Source organism: Staurois parvus, unplaced genomic scaffold (assembly GCF_062004578.1).
Source record: "Staurois parvus isolate SC_StPar_1 unplaced genomic scaffold, SC_StPar_1.0 ptg000233l, whole genome shotgun sequence".
Lineage (NCBI taxonomy): Eukaryota > Metazoa > Chordata > Amphibia > Anura > Ranidae > Staurois > Staurois parvus.
The window spans coordinates 2,935,592-2,958,970 of NW_028318029.1; the positions used below are offsets into that span (position 1 = coordinate 2,935,592).

General features: G+C 41.7%; 1 protein-coding gene across 3 annotated transcripts in view; it reads right to left on the minus strand.

Moving 5' to 3' along the window:
* The window catches only part of UBAC2 (UBA domain containing 2), a 199,886-nt gene extending 178,228 nt beyond the window's left edge, over window positions 1-21,658 (minus strand). For 2 of the 3 annotated variants that reach the window (XM_089679961.1, XM_089679959.1), the window contains exons 1-2: window positions 21,500-21,658; window positions 11,337-11,489 (exon numbers count right to left, since the gene is read on the minus strand). In XM_089679961.1, the coding sequence (XP_089536087.1) occupies window positions 11,337-11,367 (31 nt within the window). In that variant the 5' untranslated portion in view covers window positions 11,368-11,489; window positions 21,500-21,658. Of the gene's footprint in view, window positions 1-11,336; window positions 11,490-13,353; window positions 13,444-21,499 lie in introns of all 3 variants that reach the window. The other variant, XM_089679960.1, reaches the window with a different exon arrangement.
* Window positions 21,659-23,379: the final 1,721 nt, after the last annotated feature.

Sequence of the window (23,379 nt, forward strand, 5' to 3'; positions counted from 1 at the left end):
GAACATATATTCTTCAAGAAATATGAGTAAACAAACCTATTTTAGATTGTGGTTCCTCTAGCTTCTAGTTTGCTCAAAGCCTTTTTTGGTAGTTTTGCTCAACCTTACTTTGCTGTGGTTGTGATGACTGCAATTTACATACACAGGAATAAGAGAACTGAAATGTTTAATAAACACATTAATTCTTTCTAACTTGTTTAAGTTTTTTCAGTCTCTTGTTGATTTTTTTTTCATTCAGTTAAATCTTATTTCTTATTCAGTTTCTTACATGGGAAAATCAAACAGGAGTTTTGGATAGTGCTGAGCGAACTATTGGCGCTTTATAAATACTGTATAATAATAATAAAATCCAGGCTGTTTCAATATGCTATGCCCTACTGCCTTCTGTAGCTCATCACTGGTTAATAAGGACAATACATGCTTAAAGGGTAATTCCACTTTGGTAGTTAAAAAAAAATAATAATAATGTAGCACACACAATTGAGACTGAAGTCATGTTGTAATAGAATGTTATTAAAAATGACTGTTGCTTTCCAAGTTACTGCTGTGTAGTTTTCTGTAAAATGCAATATGGCTACCTGGAGTTCTGTACACAGATGGTGTACAGAACACACTCCAGATATGTCATTTCCTGCTTGAGTGAATGGCTCACTGATTTTCACAGAAATCTGCACTAAGATACAAGTCAGATTTTGAGCATCCTCAGCAACAACAATGTCATTTTTGGGGAGCTACTCCCAAAGGGAAATCACATCTAAAAGGGATGCAGACCTTGCCAATTTTCTCAGAGCCCTGTAGATGCAGCAGCTGACTGATAATTATAAAGTCACTCCCTTACAGATTCACTCTGCATACGGACACAAAGAGCCATTTCTTCAGAATAACAAAAAGGCAGGATTCTGCTACAAAGTTTGTTACAATCTTTGCAATGTACATTGATCACCCAGAGGGGAATGTTTTTTTTCTTATCAAAAGTTGAGTTACTTTTTAAAGTTAGTGGGAAATTTATCAATGCACCGTAACTGCATGTTGAGGAACTTTATCAAAAGGGACAGGAAAATCTAGGCAGACAGTTTTAGCCTAGGTTCACACTATTGTGGGCTGTCCAGCCGGCGTTTGCTTGGGCACTCATTTGACTTGGCTGCTGTGCCCACGTTACCCACAGGAAAAAGGTGCATGCAACTTTTAAAAACGCAGTCGCAGGGAAACTGCTTTTTGACCATGCGGGTTCCTGCACTTGCAAACGCGCTGTGATGCATAAGGGTGCCATTCAGAATAAATGGCAGCCCCTCTTGTCTCGTAAGAGCAGTACAATTTGGCTGCGGGTAGTTGTGGGTTTGGGAACAGGTGTGATTCCTGTACCCGCAACCAGTCCACAACATGTTGGCAAGTGTGAACCTGGAGTCCCAAAAGTTCCCCAGATATATACGAGTTTGCTGTATGCAACACTGGCTTTCCAGTTGGAAATAAAGTTGCTGTACACCCTCCAATGACTAGATGTGGAATTCCCATTACATAGAGACCACGCGATGTTTGGGTGTTCATGGGTTGCTCTGGTTCCTAGGCACTCCTACCACTTGGATATCTAAAATAATCTGTTTCCATTATTTCTATATCAAAAACAAAAAAGTCTCTCATAGCATCTGTACAGTAAAATACCTATACAGTGTACATCTTACTTACAAATGACAAATAATGACATGTACAGCAATATTAATACATGGCTAATGTTTCTAAGACCAATAAGAACTACAGAGCATCCTGTTAAATGGCTAATACATATGTCTAAAACCAATTATCACTTGAAAGAACATAAAATAGTGGACAGTATCACTCCCTGCTGCCATCTAGTGATATATTAAATGTATGCATGGTGAACTCTATTTAAACTACATAACATACCCTGTTGATATTAATACCAGATGAAATCTAATTAATGACTGGGGACAAATACAGAATGAGAAAGGAGAGAATAAACTAAATTTAGAGCCCATTAATATGTAAATATATTAATTATATAGCGGAATTGTTATCTCTATAGATAAATTACAGAGCATTACCTGTTATTATTTTAGATGTCTTACTATAACTTATAACTACGCACCCATACAGAGTGTAAACAGGAGGAACATACCTGTTTAAGAGCTCCTTCAGCTATATATTATGAACATTGGTTGGCTCTATTATAATACCGCAAACTACAAAAATGTCCTCGAATAATAGATGTATAAGGGAGGTAGATGGTGCACAATACAACTCAACCCCAGCTATAAGCAAATAGCCAGAATGAATCAAGTAATAATCCTAATATGACGCACATATTAACGGGGGAAGGTTCTAAGTCATATAACCTCATTTATATATATAGATTTACTACTAGATAAAGATTATAACCACCATCTAAATAGTTAAAATTGCTAAAAAGGGACTACAAAGGAAGACAAAGGAAATAGCTGAAAGCTATAACCCCCAAGGCTATGAATAATCAAAATACAAAAAGGAAGGTGAGAAAAGTGGCTACACCTATGCCACCACTATGAGTGCAGCCACATCTAAAGTGTATTCACAAATCCGATATGAAGCAGTTAAGATCTAACTCCACATTCAGCCCCTTGGGTTTCATAGTGTCTCTCATAAATCCAATAAGTTTCATTTCTGGAGATTTCTCTAGTCCTAATATTACCCCTCCAGTGACCATCCACTCTATCCCACAAAATTTTAACTGGGAGGGATCACAGCTATGAGCATCCTTGAAATGTCTAGACAAGCTATGATCTTTTTTTTCCCCTTTCTTTATATTAGAAACATGTTCTCTTAATCTCACGTATAACTGCCTAGTAGTTCGACCTAGATATTGGAATTTGCACGGACATTCCAACAAGTAGGTAACATAATGGGTGGTGCATGTTTTACATTCTTTATTGGTCACATGTGACACAAAGTTTTCTATTTTCCTTGTTTTCATTCCTGTTACTCTACAAATATTACATTTCCTACATGGAAATAACCCTTTTAGATCAAACATCCTGTTACTGTTGTTCTTGGGGGGAGAAACAATACTTTTTACCAACTTATTCTGTAAATTGGATGCCCTTCTATATATAAATGGTGGTTTACTGGGATGTAAAGGACCTTACATTTTATCCATTTTCACAATAGGCCAGTGTTTCTGCATAATCCTCTCCATATCTTTGTATTGACAGCTAAAATTAGAGACAAAAGAATACTCCAATTTCCCTTTACCTTTTTGTTTACTACCATTTGTGACCTTTTTTCTTCCATCTCCTATATACTCTTTGCGAATTACAAACCTCAATTTTTCCAACTTATCAGGGTCATAACCCTTCTGAATAAATCGTTGTTTGATCATTTCAAATTGTTCTATGTAATCCCCTAATCTCGAACAGTTCCTCTTGATACAACAGAATTCTATGAATGAATGAACTACAAGTTCCAACATGCTTTGTGGATGTCGGCTTGTAGTTGTCAATGAACTACAACGGCGCAGTTGAGCACTGTTGTAGTTCATTAAGTCTTCCTGTCAGTGTAAAACTGTTTGGCGATAAAAGGTACGAGCAGACAGATTACACTGACAGTCTGCAGAAGACCTGCATGGCATCAGTGATCTGCTGATTGCTAGTACAATGATTTACAGGCTCAAAAAATAAATAAAAATGTAAATGCAGATTTTTTTTTACCTGCAAAAATGGGCTTTTTTTCTGAAAAGTGAAATCATAATTAAAAAAGAAAAAAGTATAGCTAAAGCTCTTTTGGCAATACTTCTCCTATGGATCACTGGAGTGTATTTCGTTCTGCATCTGATCTATTTTCAGCCAATAGCACTGTCAGCTGACATCAGAGAAGATAAATGCTCTGAAAAGATCCCGACCATATAGTCCGGATCCACATAGAAGCCTGGATTTGCACTTGGCTGAGGCTCTCAGCCATCCGCTAAGAACCAAAGCCAGCCTCTTTTGCTCCCTCCACAGCCCAGAACTCCAATGAGCTGGAGGGGCAGAGCATAAAGCTGGAGACCGACAGTCACAGCTCTCTTCTCAGAACGGAGGGGGGAGAAGTTATTAGCAGTGTTTAAGCGCTCAGTTCTCTGTATAGAGCCAGCAAGGGACAGCAGAATAGGATTGATGCGGCATCCAAAACCCCTACTGCTCTTTTAAGTAAGCCATTTCCACTGGTGTGCTTACACCTTTGCATTCTGCCCTGCCAAACTGTTTATAGAACATACACATTTTAGAATTCTGATTAAACTGGAAACCTCCATCTTCCTCATACTTTTTTTGAATACCTCGGTAGTAGGACATATCAGCTAGATCCTTAGTTTTAAAGTGCTCAATGAGCGCTGTACTAATTTTTGCAGTTTCCTTTTCCTCTTTGTGAGCAATAACCAAATCATCAACCATCTCTGCACTTAGAGTATTAACATGGATCAGCTTTTCTACATTACTTGTTTGTAGTGACTGTTTGGGATAGAGGGGAAGTGTAGATAACCTTGCACTGGTCCTTTGAAGACATTATACTGCCCATAAGCCCCAGTCACACCTCAGCGTTTTAGGAGTGGTGTGCTAAACACAAGTCTTACTTGGTGCATCTTTGAGTTTTAGGTTACATGTGTTTTATGTGTGTTACCATTAAACTCTATATTATGTGCATTTTGATGAAAGTTCATCAATCATACAGATGTGAACTAGCCCTTAGCCGGTTGCTTTGATACAGCTCCAAGATACAACCGTTCCTAACCCCGGAAACCACTAAGCAACTTATTCACTCCCTTGTCATATCACGCCTCGACTACTGTAACTCCCTCCTCATTGGCCTACCTCATCGTAGGCTATCCCCCCTCCAGTCTATCATGAACACTGCTGCCAGACTCATCCACCTCACTAACCGTTCTATATCTGCCTCCCCGCTCTGCCAATCCCTCCACTGGCTCTCAGTTGCCCAACGGATAAAATTAAAAAACTCTAACGACGACATATAAAGTCATCCACAACACTGCCCCAACTTACATAATCGATCTTATCTCTAAATATCACCCAAACCGTACACTCCACTCCTCGCAAGACCTCTTACTCTCTAGCTCCCTCATCTCCTCCTCCCATGCTCATCTCCAAGACTTCTCCAGGGCGTCACCCATCCTCTGGAACTCCCTACCCCAATCTATCAGATTATCACCTACTCTACTTGCCTTTCGGCGATCACTGAAAACCTCTCTCTTCAGGGAAGCCTATCCCACCCTCTGCTAATTCTGGAATCCTCTACTCTTCCAACCGCTCCATCCCCCACCTACCTACTGTACCATTCACCCCGCCCTCCTAGATTGTAAGCTCCAAGGAGCAGGGCCCTCAAATCCCTCTTGTATCGAACTGTATTGTCTCCCACTAAAATGTAAAGCGCTGAGCAAACCGCTGGCGCTATATAAATCCTGTATAATAATAATGCAGCTGAGTAAGGAATTTTTAGCACTGGTCAAATGGCTTGTAGCTCCAGAGTCAATACACCAGGTAAAAAATGGTGTTCCGCCCTCTTTGGAGTAACAGGCATACTCTGTATCTGAAAAGTTTGTTTTTTTTCTTTTAAACACATTTGCCTTTTGTTTGTTGTTTTTTTTAATCTTTTTATTACTTTTCTCATAAAAAACCAAGGAAGAGAACAATGACTGACTATCAAGGTAACCATCTGGCTTAAAAAGAGAGTCTATCAGTCTAACCATGTTTTCATGTTACACCCATATCTAGGGTGTAACATGAAATATGGAGGGTGTCCACAGCCCTCCCTTGTAGCAATCGTGCGCACAAATATGGACGTGGACGTCCATGTTGCTAAGGATCCTCCATCTTGTCATTCTCACTGCAATTCAGCCCCCTCCCTTTCTGTTGAGTGACATCTGGTCTGTGGGTGTTCTGAGTTCAGGAGCGCAAAAGGGCACGGCTGGATACCCTTGATGGTTGTAAAGCCAATTAGCTGATACCAGGGTGTCTGTCCCACTCTTGCTCTGAAGCTGATCGTAAAACTATAAACCCCGTCAGTCACTGGACTTCAAAAGCATTCTGGGATAGCAGTAAAACATATATCCCATGTGAAAACACTTTTTCATACAATTTCGCAATTTCTCGTAGGTAATACATACAATAAAATAAGACATATTCAGAAAGGTCATTTTGATACCTGATACCTTACACCCCTAGATTACGTCTACCCGAGAGCAGAAAGTGATATCTCCTTAACCGTCACAACAGATATGTCATATGTGATGTCTGGAGGTTCAGAATATCGTTCTGCATATTATCCTGCCAGTGGATAGGATGCTACATGTGCCTAGGGAAGGTTATTGACCATGATATAAACTGAGAGGGATTTGGTCATAGCCTGAGTTCCCCGCCTAAAACACCCCTCCACAAATGAGGCAATTGGTTCTCTGCTTTAAGGAGACACCCTGCTGGGTTCCAAGAAAAAGGCTGTTATGCTTGAAGTAAGTTGAAGAGATCTCCCTTTTAACATCAGGAACCAACTTTGGGACAAAAGGCACCCTTTTGCTCAGGACCCTTGAACGCTGCTTAAACCAGGACTTCTGCAAGTATTCTACCTTTCTAAACTTCTTTCTGTTATCTCTCTGCTGTTATTGCTCTGTGTGTATATATATATATATATATATATATATATATATATATATATATATATATATATATATATATATATATATATATATATAAGCTACATCTTTTTCTGTAAATATTTTATTGCACCATTTTGACCTATTTAGTAATAAATCCTATTTTCTGAAAAGTGTTGAACGGTTTCTAAAGCTCTTTAATGCAAAACTAAGAATCCCTGTCTCTGAAGAGCGCTACTGTGTGTTTTTAACTTCTGCATACATCTGCCTGCGGTGACAGTGTGTATACAGACGCTTATTCAAACATCATAGTGTTACTGCTAAGATTCGCAAGTTTCCTCCTACTCTGTACAAAAATAAGGTGGTGGCAGTGTGAAGGGTTAATTGCGCAATTAACCTGACCCAGTAACAATCACTCTCAGGCTGCGGTACATAGATTGTGGTCCATTAGCTGGAAAATCTTTGTGCAGGGTGCAGCTGAGCGTGGCATTTTTACACACGTGACAGCGCGGTTTTAGATTGGCTAGTCCTTTGGTCACAAGTCGGTGAGAAGGACTGGGGGTCTGATGCTGCGTCCGTCACCCCCCCCCATCTTTTATGTGATCGTGGTGTTCTTCTCCACATTGTCTCCTGTCAAATTCTTATCTTGTGCAGCCATGTCATTCATTCATAGGAATCTGTAAATGACTAAACTAGAAGTATCATCTGCCATTGAAGGTCTTGTAGTTCTAAAGTCACCACATGACACACACCAGGTGACTTGAATTTTGAGAAAGAAGTCAGCAATGGTAGCCACCATGTTTCTCTTAGAACAGATGTAGAGATGCAGTGAGGAGGGAAGGAACCACAGTGCACAGAGGTGTATGCAGGCAACTGAAACACAAAGGCAGCTATTTAAAAAACATTTGTTTGATGAATGTCGCACACACTTGTGCAGGCTGGATTCATTTCCCGTATTTTCTGTAACGGAATAATTACTCTAATCATCAGCTCCATCTAGTGGCCTAAAATTGCTAAAGTTTTCTGAAATAACTCCGTGTGAAAATATACAGCGTCGGATGTAGCTGATGATCATAGGAATGAAGGGGAAAATTTGTCCAACCTCCTCGAATTTGTGCAACAGTCATCAAAAAATTGTCTGATAAACAGACCCCCCCTCAAGTGTCAGATGCTGAAGAATCTTCAGCCATTGTAGCTCTGCAACAGAGCAAAGCCAAGAGTCACCAGCAGAAGCACTGGTATTATTACTCTTATTTTACAAGCTTGCCTTTCAAAATTATTTTGCTTTATTGACAAAGTTGCTTATGATGACATACTGAAATAAATTCATGATTAACCTACTTCCAAAAGTTCTTTTAGGGGATCTTCAATCTACCTTTAGCCCTGGTTCACACTAATGCAGTGCGACACATCGCATGTGATTCGCATAGGAACCGCACCCCATTCCTGTGCCAATCACATACTATCTACACAAACAAAATGGCAACCGTCCCAACCTATAACCAGCCTTAGCAGTAAGGTGCACATGGAAGGGCAATGCACATGGCAAGCAAAGGACTTCCCAGCAACACTTACCAGCCAGCCTGTGAAATAACCAATTTGGCCCTGTCTAACAGTTTGCATTAAAAACAGAAGGTTTTGTTTGCACACATTTGCAAATACATGCGTAAGCCACAGTCCCGCATCAAGGGGCCTCTGTATACTGTGGACTTAACTAAAAATTCCAAAGCCTCCATAGTAGGAGCACATGTATCCATGGAAAGGTTAAAGAGCAGGTGTGCCTGGAGGAGCCCATCCCCCCTTAAAAGGTACAGCGACACACGTGACGTCCAGCTATACCAAAATGACAGCAAAGGCATCCAGTGCGTCCCTGCATTCAAATTAGCCAACTACACAAAAAATGGCAACCTTCCCAACCTATAACCAGCCTTAGCAGTAAGGTACACATGGAAGGGCAATGCACACCGCACACAAACAAAGGTTTGAAAAATCACATGCAATGTCTGTGCAGTGCAATTTGAGTCATACATTTTGTATAGCTCAAATCACATTGCATCAAAAAAAAAAAAAAAAAATTTCCTGCACCTGATTCACATTGCATGGGTGTTCACACCCATGTGATGTGAATACTGGTAATCGCACTGCATTGTTTGATCAGTTTCAGGATGTCGTTAATTTAACATTGACACCAATATCAGATCGTATGGATGCTGTGTGATTGCAATGCGTTCCCTGCACTGCATTAGTGTGAACCAGGGCTCAGTTTTAAAACGGTCTCTGCCAAGTACAAACAGAGAAACAGTGTTGTTCCCAACTTACACAAGTCAGATTACACACATTCAGAGCAAGATAAATACTGAAAATCCTTGACAAGCAGCAGTTTGTTAAATTTATGAAATTCATTTGCCCATTTCTTCAGGTAGTGTATTATTGCGCTGGAGGAGACACTATCAAATCGCTAATGATCCGCTAGCAAATTCTATTAGTCAAAATGAGTAGGTCTAGATGGGTCCAAATCAGTGTTGGCTTGCGGGAACACATTCTGACTTTTTTCAGTCTGCACTTGACCAACTTCAGGGTTTCTCTAGTGACATTTGAGGATGAATTACTCCACAATTCCGACAGCAATAGAGGTCAGTGGAGGCGTGTTTTAAAGCCCAACTCCAGAAAAAAAAAAAAAAACACCTCCTCAGTGGCACTCATACCTAGTGGTGTGAGCGTGCGCTGGGACTTGTAATGCCATGACACCTGGGAGACTCAAGAAAGGTTCCCTTTACCTAGTTAGAGCACTTGTAGGCAGGAGGAGGCACATCGCTGACCCTGCATGGCTGTCATCAGTAGAAAATGTGGACAAGGTAGCTCAGTGTGACTACAGGGCTTGGAAAGGAGTTGTGTGGGCGGCAAGTTGCTAGCTGCTTGCATCCGTGCCACTACCTGAGCCTTGGCGGGACCATATTAGGCAGGCAAACATTCTGTACATTGAACACTCCCCCCCCCCCCCCCCCACACACACACACTCTCTTTCTCCCTCTCTCCCCTTCTCTTCTCCCCCTAACCTCCCCTCTCTCTCCCTACCTCCCCCCTCCTCCTGACCTCTGTACTCTACATACTATGTTGTACATTACATAGTCCTGACCAAAGTGTTCATTGTCTCAACAATTGCTAGTATTAATGTAATTCCTCTTTAAGATAGGCTCTGTCAAACAAAGTGATATTTTGTGTATTGAAAAGCATATGGAAGCAAAAATTTACATTTTTAATAAATGTGTGTCCTGAAGTTTATGCATGTCTGTGAGACTATTGCTTTTTGCTCAGCAATTAGGAGTACATGGGTAAACACCGCACACCAAACAATTTATAGTGTTTGGAGACTAGGGACGGCCTCAGCCCCAACTCTTCCTGTTAAGCCACGCCCCACTGACGCATTTCATACCTCTATGACTAAGCCCCCACGGCACCACAAAATGTGTCAGCGGCGTGGCTTAACAGAAGGAGCTGGGGCTGAGGCCATTCCCTACTCTCCAAACAATAAGAGCTGATCATTGTGGTATAGGAATGCAGTGTATACAGCATCTAGGCTCAGGTTCTGTTTAATCATCCCTCTTTAAGCCACTCACACAGTTAATAGCAACCTGACAATGACCACCATTTTTCATGGTGCTTTGTGCATGACACAGGACTTGTTTTTCTGTTCCTTTCCAGTGTTCCCCAGGTCTTTCAAAAACCCTGTCAGGCTCACATTATTTTGACATTTTCATTATAAAGCAAGGCAGATTGCTTGTTATGGGTATTGTTAAAGCCTAAGTTACTTTAAAATAAAAATAAAAAAAAAACCACAACAAATAAAAAATATCAGCACAAGGGACATTGCTTACTATAAATGTGATGTGTCCATTGTGCTGCTGACTTTTGCTCTAGCTTAAATCCTCCTTTTGTGATACCCCCCCCCCCCTACTCCTGCAACCATAAACTTTAGAAGCAGTGGGGGTTATTAAAGCCATGGGACCTGTCATATGCACTCATCAAGAGTGCAGACCATGCCCACCCTTTCCACTCACCTCCTCCTTTCAAAGATGCTGTACTTAAGCACCATGAATGGAAAACAAAAATCCAAGGAGGCAGACTTCCACCTCCAGTCATCTGCTCCTGCCAGTTCAAGGAGGCTTCTGGTGATTAGTCTGCATTTGTTTGATGTTCTGAAGAATGCAGCAGGAGGAATGAGACTCAGTTGCAAGAGGGTAGAGCATGGGACCCAGGTGGATAAGTCTGGTTGGCATCCTCTCAAAATTACAGAAACATTGGTCTGGGGTAGTGATTTTAACCATTCTCAAGGAAGAATCCACCAGCAATTCCACCACACAAAGGAGAGCAAATGCTTAGAATACCAGCCACAATATAGCTATAATGGTTAAAATGTCTTTCCTGCAAAGAAAAATTAAGTTTACAAAATCCAGTATTAGTAAATGGTGCTTATTCATACCAGATGCATTTAGCTGAAATTTGTGCATGCAACATTCTGGCTCAATCAGCTCCACTTTCGATTGTATTAATTAAATAGGGTTCCTCACAAACAGACTAATAGTCCATTTATTTGTATTCAACATTTGTGTCTTGTGTGGACATAGTCAAATTACAATGTAAGATGAGGACACCGTGCAGGTTTATTACACTTCTGCTATCTTACATGACACATGCAGTGTGTACTCACAAAGTCCACTGGAACCAGTAGTAGCAATCATTGTAAGTCTGTATTCTGCCAAGTGCAGAGATCATGACAGGCTGTAATTTTCAGTCCAGTTCCGTCATATAGACTTCGCTATATCATATCCTTCATTTCCAACTTGGAAAGTTGAATAGAAACCTACAAGGCAAAAAAACAAATATTTAGTTTTAAAAAGGGAAAGTATTTCATATGGGTTTCTCCACAATTTTTTAAGGTAATATGTTCAGGATAAAAAATAACAAAAAAAAACCCCCACAGTTTTAAAAATGCTTATTTCTTCTCACTGCACATTTCATACTTACCCTTTTTCAGCCAGTAAGTGGGGAGTGTGTGTCTGACACAAAAGATTTCACACTGAGGGCATTTTTCATATTCCCTGTATCAGGAGATGGCCCCATAGAAGTCTATGGGTATTATTATTATTATTTAGTATTTATAAAACACCAACAGTTCACTCAGCGCTGTACATTACAAAAGGGGGACAGAACATGCAACAGTACAGTAACAATACAATGTGATACACGAGGGGTTCGAGGGCCCTGCTCTTTCGAGCTTACAATCTAGGAGAGAGGGGATACTGGTACAGGAGGAGATAGCTGTGGGGGATGGAGTGGTAGGAAGAGTGGAGGAGGTCGGCAAATTAGCAGAGGGTGGGGTAGGCTTCCCTGAAGAGGTGGGTTTTCAGGGTGCGCCTAAAGGAGAGGAGAGTAGGTGATAGCCTGATGGGTTGGGGCAGGGAGTTCCAGAGGATGGGTGACACCCTGGAGAAGTCCTGGAGGTGGGCATGGGAGGAGGAGACCAGGGAACTAGAGAGAAGGAGGTCTTGTGAGGAGCGGAGTGTGCGTGTTGGGTGGTACTTGGATATTAGGTCAGTGATGTAGTTCGGGGCAGTATGGTGGACAGCTTTGTACGTCAGTGTTAGGATTTTAAATTTGATCCGTTGCGCAATCGGAAGCCAGTGAAGGGATTTGCAGAGGGGGGTGGCGGAAACGGAGCGGTTGGTAAGGTGGATGAGTCTGGCTGCCGTATTCAGGATCGACTGAAGCAGGGATAGCCTGTGGCGAGGCAGGCCAGTGAGGAGGCAGTTGCAGTAATCGAGTCGTGATATGATGAGGGAGTGGATGAGTTGCTTAGTGGTTTCTGAGGGTATTGACTGCACTGGCGAAAGTTGAGGCACGAGTTTCAGATTCAGGAAAATATTACTCTGGCTTTTAACTACTTTAGGAGCTTTTTTTTTTTTTTTTTAATACAGGTCAGCTTTATCTTTATTCCTACCACAAGGGAACTAGCATGTACCTGACAGTGAATAGTGAGTGTACAATCCAAACGCACACGTTCCTGCATTAAAAATGGCTGTGTGTATAAGTGGGTGCTGAAGCGATCGTCGGCTGGAACCGAACAAAATTGGCAAGGGAGAATGTCACCAGCACACAGAGGATCATCAATATGGGTCCAAAAGTTTTAAATGAAAGATCACATAGTTACAGCAAGGCAATGTTTTGGAGTCTCGCAGGACCCCTTCATCAGGCAGGTGACCTGATGAAGGGGTCCTGCGAGACTCCGAAACGGTGCCTTGCTGTAACTATGTGATCATTCATTATTACTTTTGAACCCATATTGGTGATCCTCGGTGTGCTGGCGACAATTCTCCCTTGCTGACAATGAATAGTGACTCAAAAGTTTCTCAATATAGTGACATCAGAGTTCTAAACAGGCCCTTGGTGCCTCCTCTGTGTTCAGAAGATGCATACAAGCAACAGAGCAACCCTGTCTGCAGCTCAGTTGACACCTGGAACAGACACACTAAAGCCATGAATGAGGAATGGCTCAGAGATTAGCACTTTTGGGTTCATTCACAGAGTCTGTGAACTGTCACTCTGACAGAAGCTGAACGATTATAGTTCACAGAGAGGAAATGTTATTGTAGAGGAGCCTGGGTGGCTTTCAAGCTACCCAAGCCATTTCTATAATATGTACAGAGGCAGACTAAAATAGTAATTACCTGGTGTGTGTGTGATTGCGCTGGACCAATAGAACTGAAAGTTGGTTCCAATGGATCGAACAAAGTGACTTTTCCTTCAAAGAAGCAGATCTGCAATTTAAATATAACGATAGGTGAAGCTTGTTCTGGCCCTAGGTTGCTACTTCTCTGATAGCAACAAAGGATGTGTTCGTCAGACAGTAAATTCTTAGAGGAGTATCGAGGAGCGCCTGGTACAAAAGTTTATCTAACTTAAAGGACTTTTTGGAACATTAAAGCATCAAGTATAGCCAACGCATTTCTGGGGAAAAAGCCTTCCCCTTCTTCAGGGCTTGAGCACTCGATAGTAATTAAACCAGTGGGTTGCCTTTAGTGCTCTCAGGATATATTAATCTTCGTCATGCTTTAAAACAGGTCACCTAGTGTATTCTGTCATGATTTTAATAATAGACTATTCAAGCCCTAACGAAGGGAATGTTTTAACCCCCCCCCCCCCACAATGCATTGGCTGTATTTGATGCTTTTAACCATTAAAAGTCCTTCAAGTGAGATGAACTTTTGTACATGGCACTCCTCAGTACACGTCCTAAAATGTTAATTAAAGCAATTCTAAAGGCTCTTTTTTTTGTAAATTAACAAACATGCTATGCTTACCTACTGTGTGCAGTGGTTTTGCACTGAGCTGCCCAGATCCTCCTCTTCTCTGATCCCCCACCAGTGCTCCTGGTTTTTCCTGTCTGTTGGGTGCTCCCACAGCAAGCAGCTTGCTAAGGGGGCACCCGCTGCTCAGTTTCTCCATTCATACATGGAGCTACGGCTTGCCCCCCCCTTCCTTATTGGCGGACTAGCTGTGATTGACAGCAGCAGGAGCCAATGGCTCCTGCTTGCTGTCTCAGCCATGAGGAGTCAGAGACCCGGAACAGCCGAGGCTGTCATTCACATCACTGGATCTCGATGGGGCTCAGGTAAGTATTGAGGGGGCTGGGCGCACCGCTGCACACAGCAATTATTTTAACCTGCATGCATAGAATGCACGAAGGTAAAAAATATTCAGCCTTTACAACCGCTTTAAGCAATGCCTAGGCTTGTTTTAGCCCTCTGATTGCTATTACTAATACATTAACATACAAAAAAATTAGTTATCAGCTATGCCATTTCAGGTATTGGCTTCCATACTGTATTAGAGAGAGACAAAGAGCGAGTGCAAGGAAGCCCAATGATGGGCACTGCACTAAGATAAGGGCAAATACTACCAGGACGCACTCAAGGCAAGCACAAATGGTCCAGTGGAAGGGGCATTCGCAGATCTTGTACCAAAGCATCATAAACAGATTTGATGTTTCTCTTTTGCAAGACTGTCTTTAGAAAGACAAGAAGTGCCTTGCTAAAACGTACACCAACAAATCTGTTTGTTTTGCATCAGTACATGACCCACAAGTGCCTTTTCTACCAGACCATACAAATATACACACAATATAAAGACACACTCAGGAATAAGTATGTATAACTCACAGGGAATTGTTGACTTTTTCAGCATATCTGAACATTCAAACATTAGTTTTTTGTTCAAACAGTGCCTACAGATAGAAGTGATATATTTGAACAAATGACACACAAAACAGACTTGGTGGATTCTTTCTCATAAGTGAAGTTAACGAAAATGTTGATTTGTCAAGTGGAAAAAAAAAAAAAAGTACATCCCTACTTTTACTACATCAAATCCATGAAAATTAGAATCTGGTGTTCCAGATTAGGTGACAATTATTATTATACAGGATTTATATAGCGCCAACAGTCTGCGCAGTGCTTTACAAAATGAAGGTAGTGAATGAAGGTAATGAAGGATGAAGTAGAGAGTTAAAAGTTAGAAAAGAGTTGCCGGGGATTGTGTGAGAGGGTGTTAATGAGAGTATTAAAATAGATCTGTTTGGCAGTGTGGAGACAAGAATTGCATTTTTGAAGGACAGGTTTATATTGGTCGAAGTCTTGCTGGGTGTTAGTCTTACGTCATAAACGCTCAAGAGCACGGCTACGTTTTTTGAGGCATCTGGTATTGTCTGTTTGCCAGGGCTGTGGCGGACAGGGCCTAATTCTGTGTGTAGTGAGGGGGGCCAATGTGTCCAGGGTGGATGACAGTGAACTATTGTAGACAGAATTGGCCAGGTTGGGGCAGGACAGGGCTTAGATTTTGTCAGAGACAATCTGTTGCCGTAAAAAGAAGAGACGGGCTAAGATAACAACTACTGTGGGGGGCGATATGAAAGGAGGTAGAGGACCCTGATATGGGGGTGTCCCTGCCCATAGCAGTGTCCTCTGCACATCAACTCCCCCCCAGTACTGTCCTCTGCCCCCCTTTCCCCCACAGCAGTGATCTCTAGCCCCCCCCCCCCCAGCAATGTTTTCTGCCCTCCTTTCCCCCCAGCCTCCTCTGCTGCTACTGACATTCTCAGTGCATAGCAGAGAACGGAAGGCAGCACTGCTCAGGACAGAGGGCGGGAGGAGGAGCTGGCCAAATTAACTTTTATTAAACAAACTTAAAGTGGTTCTAAAGGTTCAAGTTTTCTACCTTCATGTATTCTATGTGTGCAGCTCCCCCCCTCAGTGCCCCTCCCCCAAATCCTTACCTGAGTCCCCTCCGATCCAGCGACGTTCACGGCAGCCTGAGGGGGAGGAGCCAGGAGTGCTGCCTGGGACTTGAAAAGAAGAGGATTGGGGACACTCTGTGCAAAACCACTGCACAAAGCAGGTAAGTATAGGCATGTTTGTTAATTTAAGAGAAAAAAAAAAAAAAAAAAACTTTGTGGCTAGTTCACACTAGATGCAGTCCAGTGTGTTTTTTTCTGCATCAAAAATGCATGCACAGTGTTTCCATGTATCCCAATGGTCCTAGTTCACACTAGTAAAGCGCTGAGCAAACTGTTGGCACTATATAAATCCTGTATAATAATAATAGTGCAATTAGTTCTAGTCAGTTTCAGGTGCAGAAAAAAAAAATAGAACATGCTGCATTTTTTTTCAGCACAGAACCATACTGGAACATAGCAAACTGCACTAGAACTGCGTGTGGTGTGAACTGTAACGTATCTGGATTGCATCCGGAGTGCATTGTTGTAGTGTGAACTGGCCCTTAGTGTCACTTTAAAGAAAAGTTGAAAACATGACAGCTGCCCATACAGGGGGTGTTCACCAGCAAACACAGAAAATGGAAAGCAGCGACACTACTTAAGCTTTAACCTTGGAACCTGCTCTCTTGACTCTCTGGGTTCTCTTAGCACCCCTATCTCTCCTAGACAATTCAGTTGCAGCACCCTGCTGCATGGGCCCACTTCCGGGCCTTTTGATTCTGGTTCTACTGACACCCTAGGGCTCTCTCACTCCTCCGAGACTTCCAGATTCCCTCAGTCACTGGGATTTGCCTAGTAGTACTTCTCCCAGTCTCCCAAACTCACTTAGCTGCTTCAACTTTCCTATCCCTATGGACATGGAATCGCTCTTCCAGCACGTATGGCTCTTTAGTAGAAGATTTCTGGCTCCTAACAGCAGAACACACCTGTCTCCAAATGGGAGACCTGAGCTATGCCCAAGCCTGTCATTATAAGGGCTGTGCGCACCTGGTCACACATCCTGCTGGTCTTCAGCAAGACCTGGACACTGGAATGGAGGTTTCTTCCCTCCCAAAACACTTAGAAAAGTCCAAACTATGGAGCCCACTCTGTGAATACCAGAATCTGGGGAAAGCTATAAAAACAGCTTCTTCTTCTTCTCTGCTCACAACCAATACTGTGCTTTGAAGCTCTGAAAAGACAGGTGGAACAACAGAGAGTGTACTCACTCTGGGCATGGTTGACCCAAAAAGTGACCAAGTTCCTCACTTCTCTGCTGGTCTGTGCTTGAAAGAAAATGGACATATATATGACATCACCTCTGCCTACAAAACCATAGTGATCCCTGCTTCTGAGCTCAATGGCCTATGGAGAGTGTTCAGGCGCAGTTTACCCAGGCACATATCAGAGCACTCACAAACAAACAAAAACAAAGGGCTTTACAGCCCCCCGGTATGGTTAAACCTTCCAGTGTAAGTACACTCTGCTATATTTGGCGCACATGGAAGTGTTGGATGCTGAAGATTCTAGCTGTATAAGACAACAAAGACCATTGTCACCAGCAGCTGTGCTGTGCTTAATTATTGGACTTTTACAGGTTTCTATTTGCTTTTTTTTTCTTATGTAATAGGTGCTTTAAACAGATTAATTTGAAATTTAAAAAAATATATATCTCTCAGCCTCACCTCAGTCTGCACCAAGGTGTCTATTGTGATGCTTTTAAAGGATCATTTTTGTGTTCTTGTTTTATACCTTTCTGAATTATGACATCTGTCCCTTAGTATTCAGGAGACAAGAGAAGTATGGCCAAAGCTTTTTTGTACTCCTATGACACAGAGTCTGAGTCTGGAAGGATCCACCCAGCTGGCTGATTAACAGATGGCTATGCCTCTCAGCATGCGGCTAAAAGCTGTGCCCACCCACTCTGCAACCTGGCACTCCAGTGAGACCTGGAGGAGCAGAAAGTGATGACTGACAGTCACTGCTCTCCGCTCCAAGCGGACAAAGAACTGAGCGATCAGTGATCATGTGACCCCTCATCTTAGAGCCGACGTGGGACAGCAGCAGCTTAACACTGATACTACAGCAGAGAGGGGAGTATGGATGTTATTTTTTTTTTTTTCATAAACCCACATTTCTCCTTTAATAAACATACAAAATACCAGCCTGCTCTCAGATAATAAAACAAGCTATTTAATCACGCTTATGAGGAAGATGGTACACACTAATGTTAACTATCTGCTCTACATGCAAAAACGGTTCATTAGTGTGCCGTCTCGTAGTCCAGCCTTGCAGTGCCACACACCTTTACAACACAATTGCTCTGTACTGTGAGGGCAATGCGTGCGCATTGCGCTGTCAAAACATTCTGCATGCACAATTTTTGCTTTGTTGTGGTACACTGATAAATGATTCAAATGAATTGGCTGCCCTAGTGCAATGCTTTTAGAAGTGTGAGTCAATGCACTTTAACACAGTGCAGTGGATTGGGGCAGTGTGATTAGGCCCTTGCTGTACTGAGCACAGTGGGCCATTTATGAAGGTGCTTTTTCCACATTTGTTCACACAACATAGTCTTCCTGAACTCTTTTGAGAGACTTACCACTTAAGATTCAGCAAAACCGCGCACAAACTCTGCGACAAATGAGGAAATGTTGGCCTGCTTTTGCAATTTTGTGGCAAGTATCAGGGATGTTGAATTCATATCGCCCGATGCCCAGGACATGCAGTTCCGGGTGCTGGGCAGGTAGTTTTTTTCTTTTTTAACCTTTATCCCTGCTGCAGGCAAGCAGCAGGGCTCACCTGTTAGGTGGAAGCTTTAGGGCGGCAGCGCTGCTGCCGACTGCTTTCACACAGTGCCAGCCTTCCACTTAGCCCACTGTCTCCTGGCCTCTGCTTACCCATCTACAGGCCCGGGACCGGCTCACCGCCGTCGGCTAGAGGAGAGGGAGGAGAGCGGACAAGTGATGTTATGATGTCACTTCCAGGTCCCCGTTGAGAGTTTCCCGGCCATGGAGGCTGGGAAAGAATGTGTGATATGCACTGCATTACATTCAGGGGAGACATGCAGGGTCTTTTAGACCTTGGATGTCTCAATAAAGAGAACCTGTCGCCAAAAATTGTCACATAGGAGACTTTGTCCCCTATGTGATAAAAAAGTAAAAAATAAAAAAAAAGTTTTTTTTAATTGTAAAAAAAGTGACACCAAAGCCCATAACACCCACCCCCTCAAACGGAAAGAAAAAAAAATTGAGGCCCCCCCACCCCCACATATGCACACAAATGTAAAAACACAAGCTGGGGCGTCTACGCATAAAAATGTTGATTGCGATACACATCGCATATCACCGCGCACGCTAGGATGAAAGCAATAATTCTAGCACCAGACCTCCTCCATAATGCTAAACTGATAGCCTATAAGGGGCTTTAAAAGCGTCACCTATAGAAAATATGGGGTCCTGAAGTTCGCCACCATTTCACGAGCGTCCATAAATTTAAGGTTTGACAAGTTGGATAGCTATTTAAATCGCTGCAACCTCATCTTTTATATTATACAAAAAATAGGGTAATTTATTGCTTCTTTGGCTCTAAAATTAACTTGCTTGTATTTTTTACTGAAATTTTGTGGTAATATCATGCAACATAAAAAATTGGAACTACCACTATTTTATTCTCTAGGGTCTCCGCTTTCATAAAATATATAATGTTTGGGTGTTTTATGTAATCTTTAGGCCTAAATTGATTTTTTTTAAACTTGTGCAAAAAATGCAAAAACGGCTCTGTCAGCGAAAGGGATATAGGATAAGCCACACACTCCCTGCACAGTCTCTCTCCTCCTTGCTAGTCCTCGGGTGCGGTGCTGGAGACAGGCAGGGAGGGGAGGAGAAGATAAACAGCCCAATGTTAAAATATTACACGTTTAAGTCGCCAGAAAACCTCTTTTGTTTTTAAAACATTCCTAAAATCACCTCCAATTTAAATACGGTTTTGGTTAAAATGCATATTTTTAAAATCTGGACAAGTAGATTGTCATGAGGGAAAAGTAGATTGGGGCACCGATTTTGTCCCTGGACAAGTAGTTTTTTAAAAAAAAATGTCCATACCCCTGAAGGGCTCGCTCACACTTGACTTTTTTTTCCAACTCTTGCCAAACGCCCCTATAGCGTTTGAGTAGCGTTGGTCCGGCATTTGTTAAGTGTTTTTAACGCTCCAAAAACGATGTATGCACGGTTTTGCGGCAGTTGCCAAGCGTTAAAAACGCCCCACACATGCCTATAATGAAGTTTGAATGGTGCAAATGCCGGCCAGTTGTTTGTAGAGCGGTACCATAGACTTGAATAGGAGGCTTCAACTCCTCCTGACTCGACCAGAGGCGTCCGTTTTGCCGCAACGCTAACGGTTCTGTGTGAACAGCACTGTGTGCTGCAATGTGCAGAATTTTCAGAAGCGTTTGGAAAGCGGTAAAAACGCTTCCCAAACGCCTGTCTGCTGCCTGCTGACAACGCTAGTGTGAACGTAGCCAAAGTATTCTAATCTAGTTTGCAGCAGAATTAGGCCTGCAAACTAGATTAGAATCTAGATTAGAATTAGAACAGATTTTTAAACAGGCACAGAGTGCCAATTTTAAGAAAACTATATTTACATTTGAGGCTATCATGTGCAACATGTTTACATATTATTGTAATTATTATACAGAATTTTATATTGCCAACAGTCTGCACAGAGCTTTACAACATGGGGGCAGACAGTACAGTTACAATGCAAGAGGAATCCAGAGGGCACTGCACATTAGAGCTTACAATCTAAAAAAGGGAGTTAAGGGATACAAAAGGTAATAATTGTGGGGAATGAGCTGATGGAGAAAATAAAAGTACAGTTGTTAGGTGGAGGCAGGCTTCTCTAAAGAGAAGGGATTTCCTAAAACTGGACAGAGTGGTAGATAGCTGGACGGATTGGGGTAGGGAGTTCCATAGGATGGTGGTTGAATGGAAAAAGCCCTAGAGACAAGCATGGGAGGAGGCAAAGAGGTTGATAACAAGCAGGAGGTCTTGGGAGGTTGGTATTTTGAAATTAGGTTAGTGATGTGGCTGGGGACGGAGTTGTGGATGGCTAAGTTATCGTTGGTAATTTGAATTTATTGGGTGAGCGGAAGCATACTTAGATAAAACAGAGGGTTCAAAAGGATTGCCTAAATGTTTGTTATATTAAACACAACCTTGTGGTAATTCTGTCACTTTTGCATGATAAATACACAGAATGCTGCACATTTCTGGACACATTGGGGATTTTCTAAAACTGGAGAGTGCAAAAATTGGTGCAGCTGTGATTGGAAGCCAATCAGCTTCCAGGTTTTATTGTCACGGCTTTATTGAACAAGCTGAAGTTAGAACCTGATTGGCTACCATGCACAGCTGCACCAGATTCTGAGTGCTCCAGTTTTATTAAATCAACCCCAGAGTTAGCGACTTTACAGACAAATATCCCCCACAGAGTAAAATTTCTTTCCAAAGCAAGATTTCACACTGTATCTTCAACCCCTACCCACAATAAAATAATTACAGTACCTTTTCTAGTGACCTGCTATTCCATCTTACTGTACAACACAAGTAATAAAAGCTGCACACAACCTCTTCACCTTCTTAGGCTTCACACTTGTTCAGCTTCTCTTTCCTGTTTCTCCATAAGAACCAAGCCTCGTTCTGAGAGACAGTCTAATATCATGTGATCACCTCTCTTGCTTCCTATTGGTCCTGCTTCACTTCCTTGTTCCTCTATAACAGCCCAGCCGAGCAATAAAGTCTGGCAGCAAAATGGAGCTCCATTTTCGACAAGAAACATGTGACCTCCACTCCCTCTTTTTTTTTTCCTAGTGAAATTTAATGTAACAAAAAAGCAGAGGCTGCAGAGTGGAGGGCCACTTGACAGGAAGCATGTGACCTCCACTCCACTTTTTTTTTATTTAATGAACTTTAATGTCATAAACACATTTCCTGTGTATACTTTTTCAAGAGGGTGTGGCTGCAGACTGAAGCTGCACTCCGGCCAGCAAACATGTAACCTTCACTGCAACTTTGTTTTGGTTTTAGGGAGGTTTCCCACAACTCTTCTGTGTGAACTCAGGCTCAAAACGCTATGACAGCCCAGGGTTCACACAGGAGCTGTGCGCAAAACCGCATGTGATTCAGATAACAATCGCACTGCATTATTGTTCAAATTGAATGCAATTTTTTGCAGTGTGATTTGAACCCATTCATTGTGTATGGGCTTATGTGCACCGTAAAGGTATCGTTTTTGGAATTGGAACCATACCAGTATAGGTGCAACCCTACTTATAACTGAATGTCATGCCGGTGCAGTATGCATTTCAAGAAAACATTTGTAAATACATTTTGTTGATCGCTAAAGATTTAACCAGTTGCGCTCTAGAGGATTTATCCCCCTTAATGACCAGGCCTCTTTTTACTACTCAGCGCTGCACTAATTCAACTGATAATTGCACGGTCATGCAATGTTATACCCAAACAAAATTTACGTCCTTTTTTTTACACAGAGCTTTCTTTCAGTGGTATTTGATCACCTGTGTGCTTTTTATTTTTTGCGCTATAAACAAAAATAGACCGAAAATTTTGAAGAAAAACAATATTTTTTACTTTCCGCTATAAAAAATATATAGTAAACTCAAAGTTCGTTATAAATTTAGGCCAAAATGTATTCTGCTACATGTTTTTGGTAAAAAAAATCCCAGTAAGTGTATATTGATTGCTTTGTGTGAAAGTTATAGCGTCTACAAACTATGGTATAGATACTGCAATTTACGCCTTTTTTTTGCTATACAGCGCTACACTAGTTTAACTGAAAATTGCGCAGTCATGCAATACGGTACATAAATGAAATTTATGTATTTTTTTTTACACAAATAGAGTTTTCTTTTGATGGTATTTGATCACCTGTGCACATTTTGTTTTTGGCGCTATAAACAAAAATTTTTGGAAAAAAAATGTTTTTGAAAAAAACAATATTTTCTCATTTCTGTCATGAAAAATATCCAAAAACTTCAAATTTCTTCATAAATTTAGGCCAAAATGTATTCTGCTACATGTTTTTGGTTAAAAAAAATCCCAATAAGTTTATTTATTGCTTTGTGTGAAAGTTATAGCATCTACAAACCATGGTATAGATAATGGAATTTACACAGCTTTTACTTTCTGACTGCTCATCACATTTCTTGACGCGCTAAAATACCAGGACAGTACAAACACCCCCAAATGACCCCTTTTCGGAAAGTAGACGCCCTAAGCTATCTGCTGAGAGGTATATTGAGTCCATGAAAGATTTATTTTTTTTCCACAAGTTTCTGGAATATGACAAAAACATTTTTTTGTTTTGCACAAAGTTGTCATTTCAATCCTATTTTCACACACAAGCCATGGGTATATATGGAATT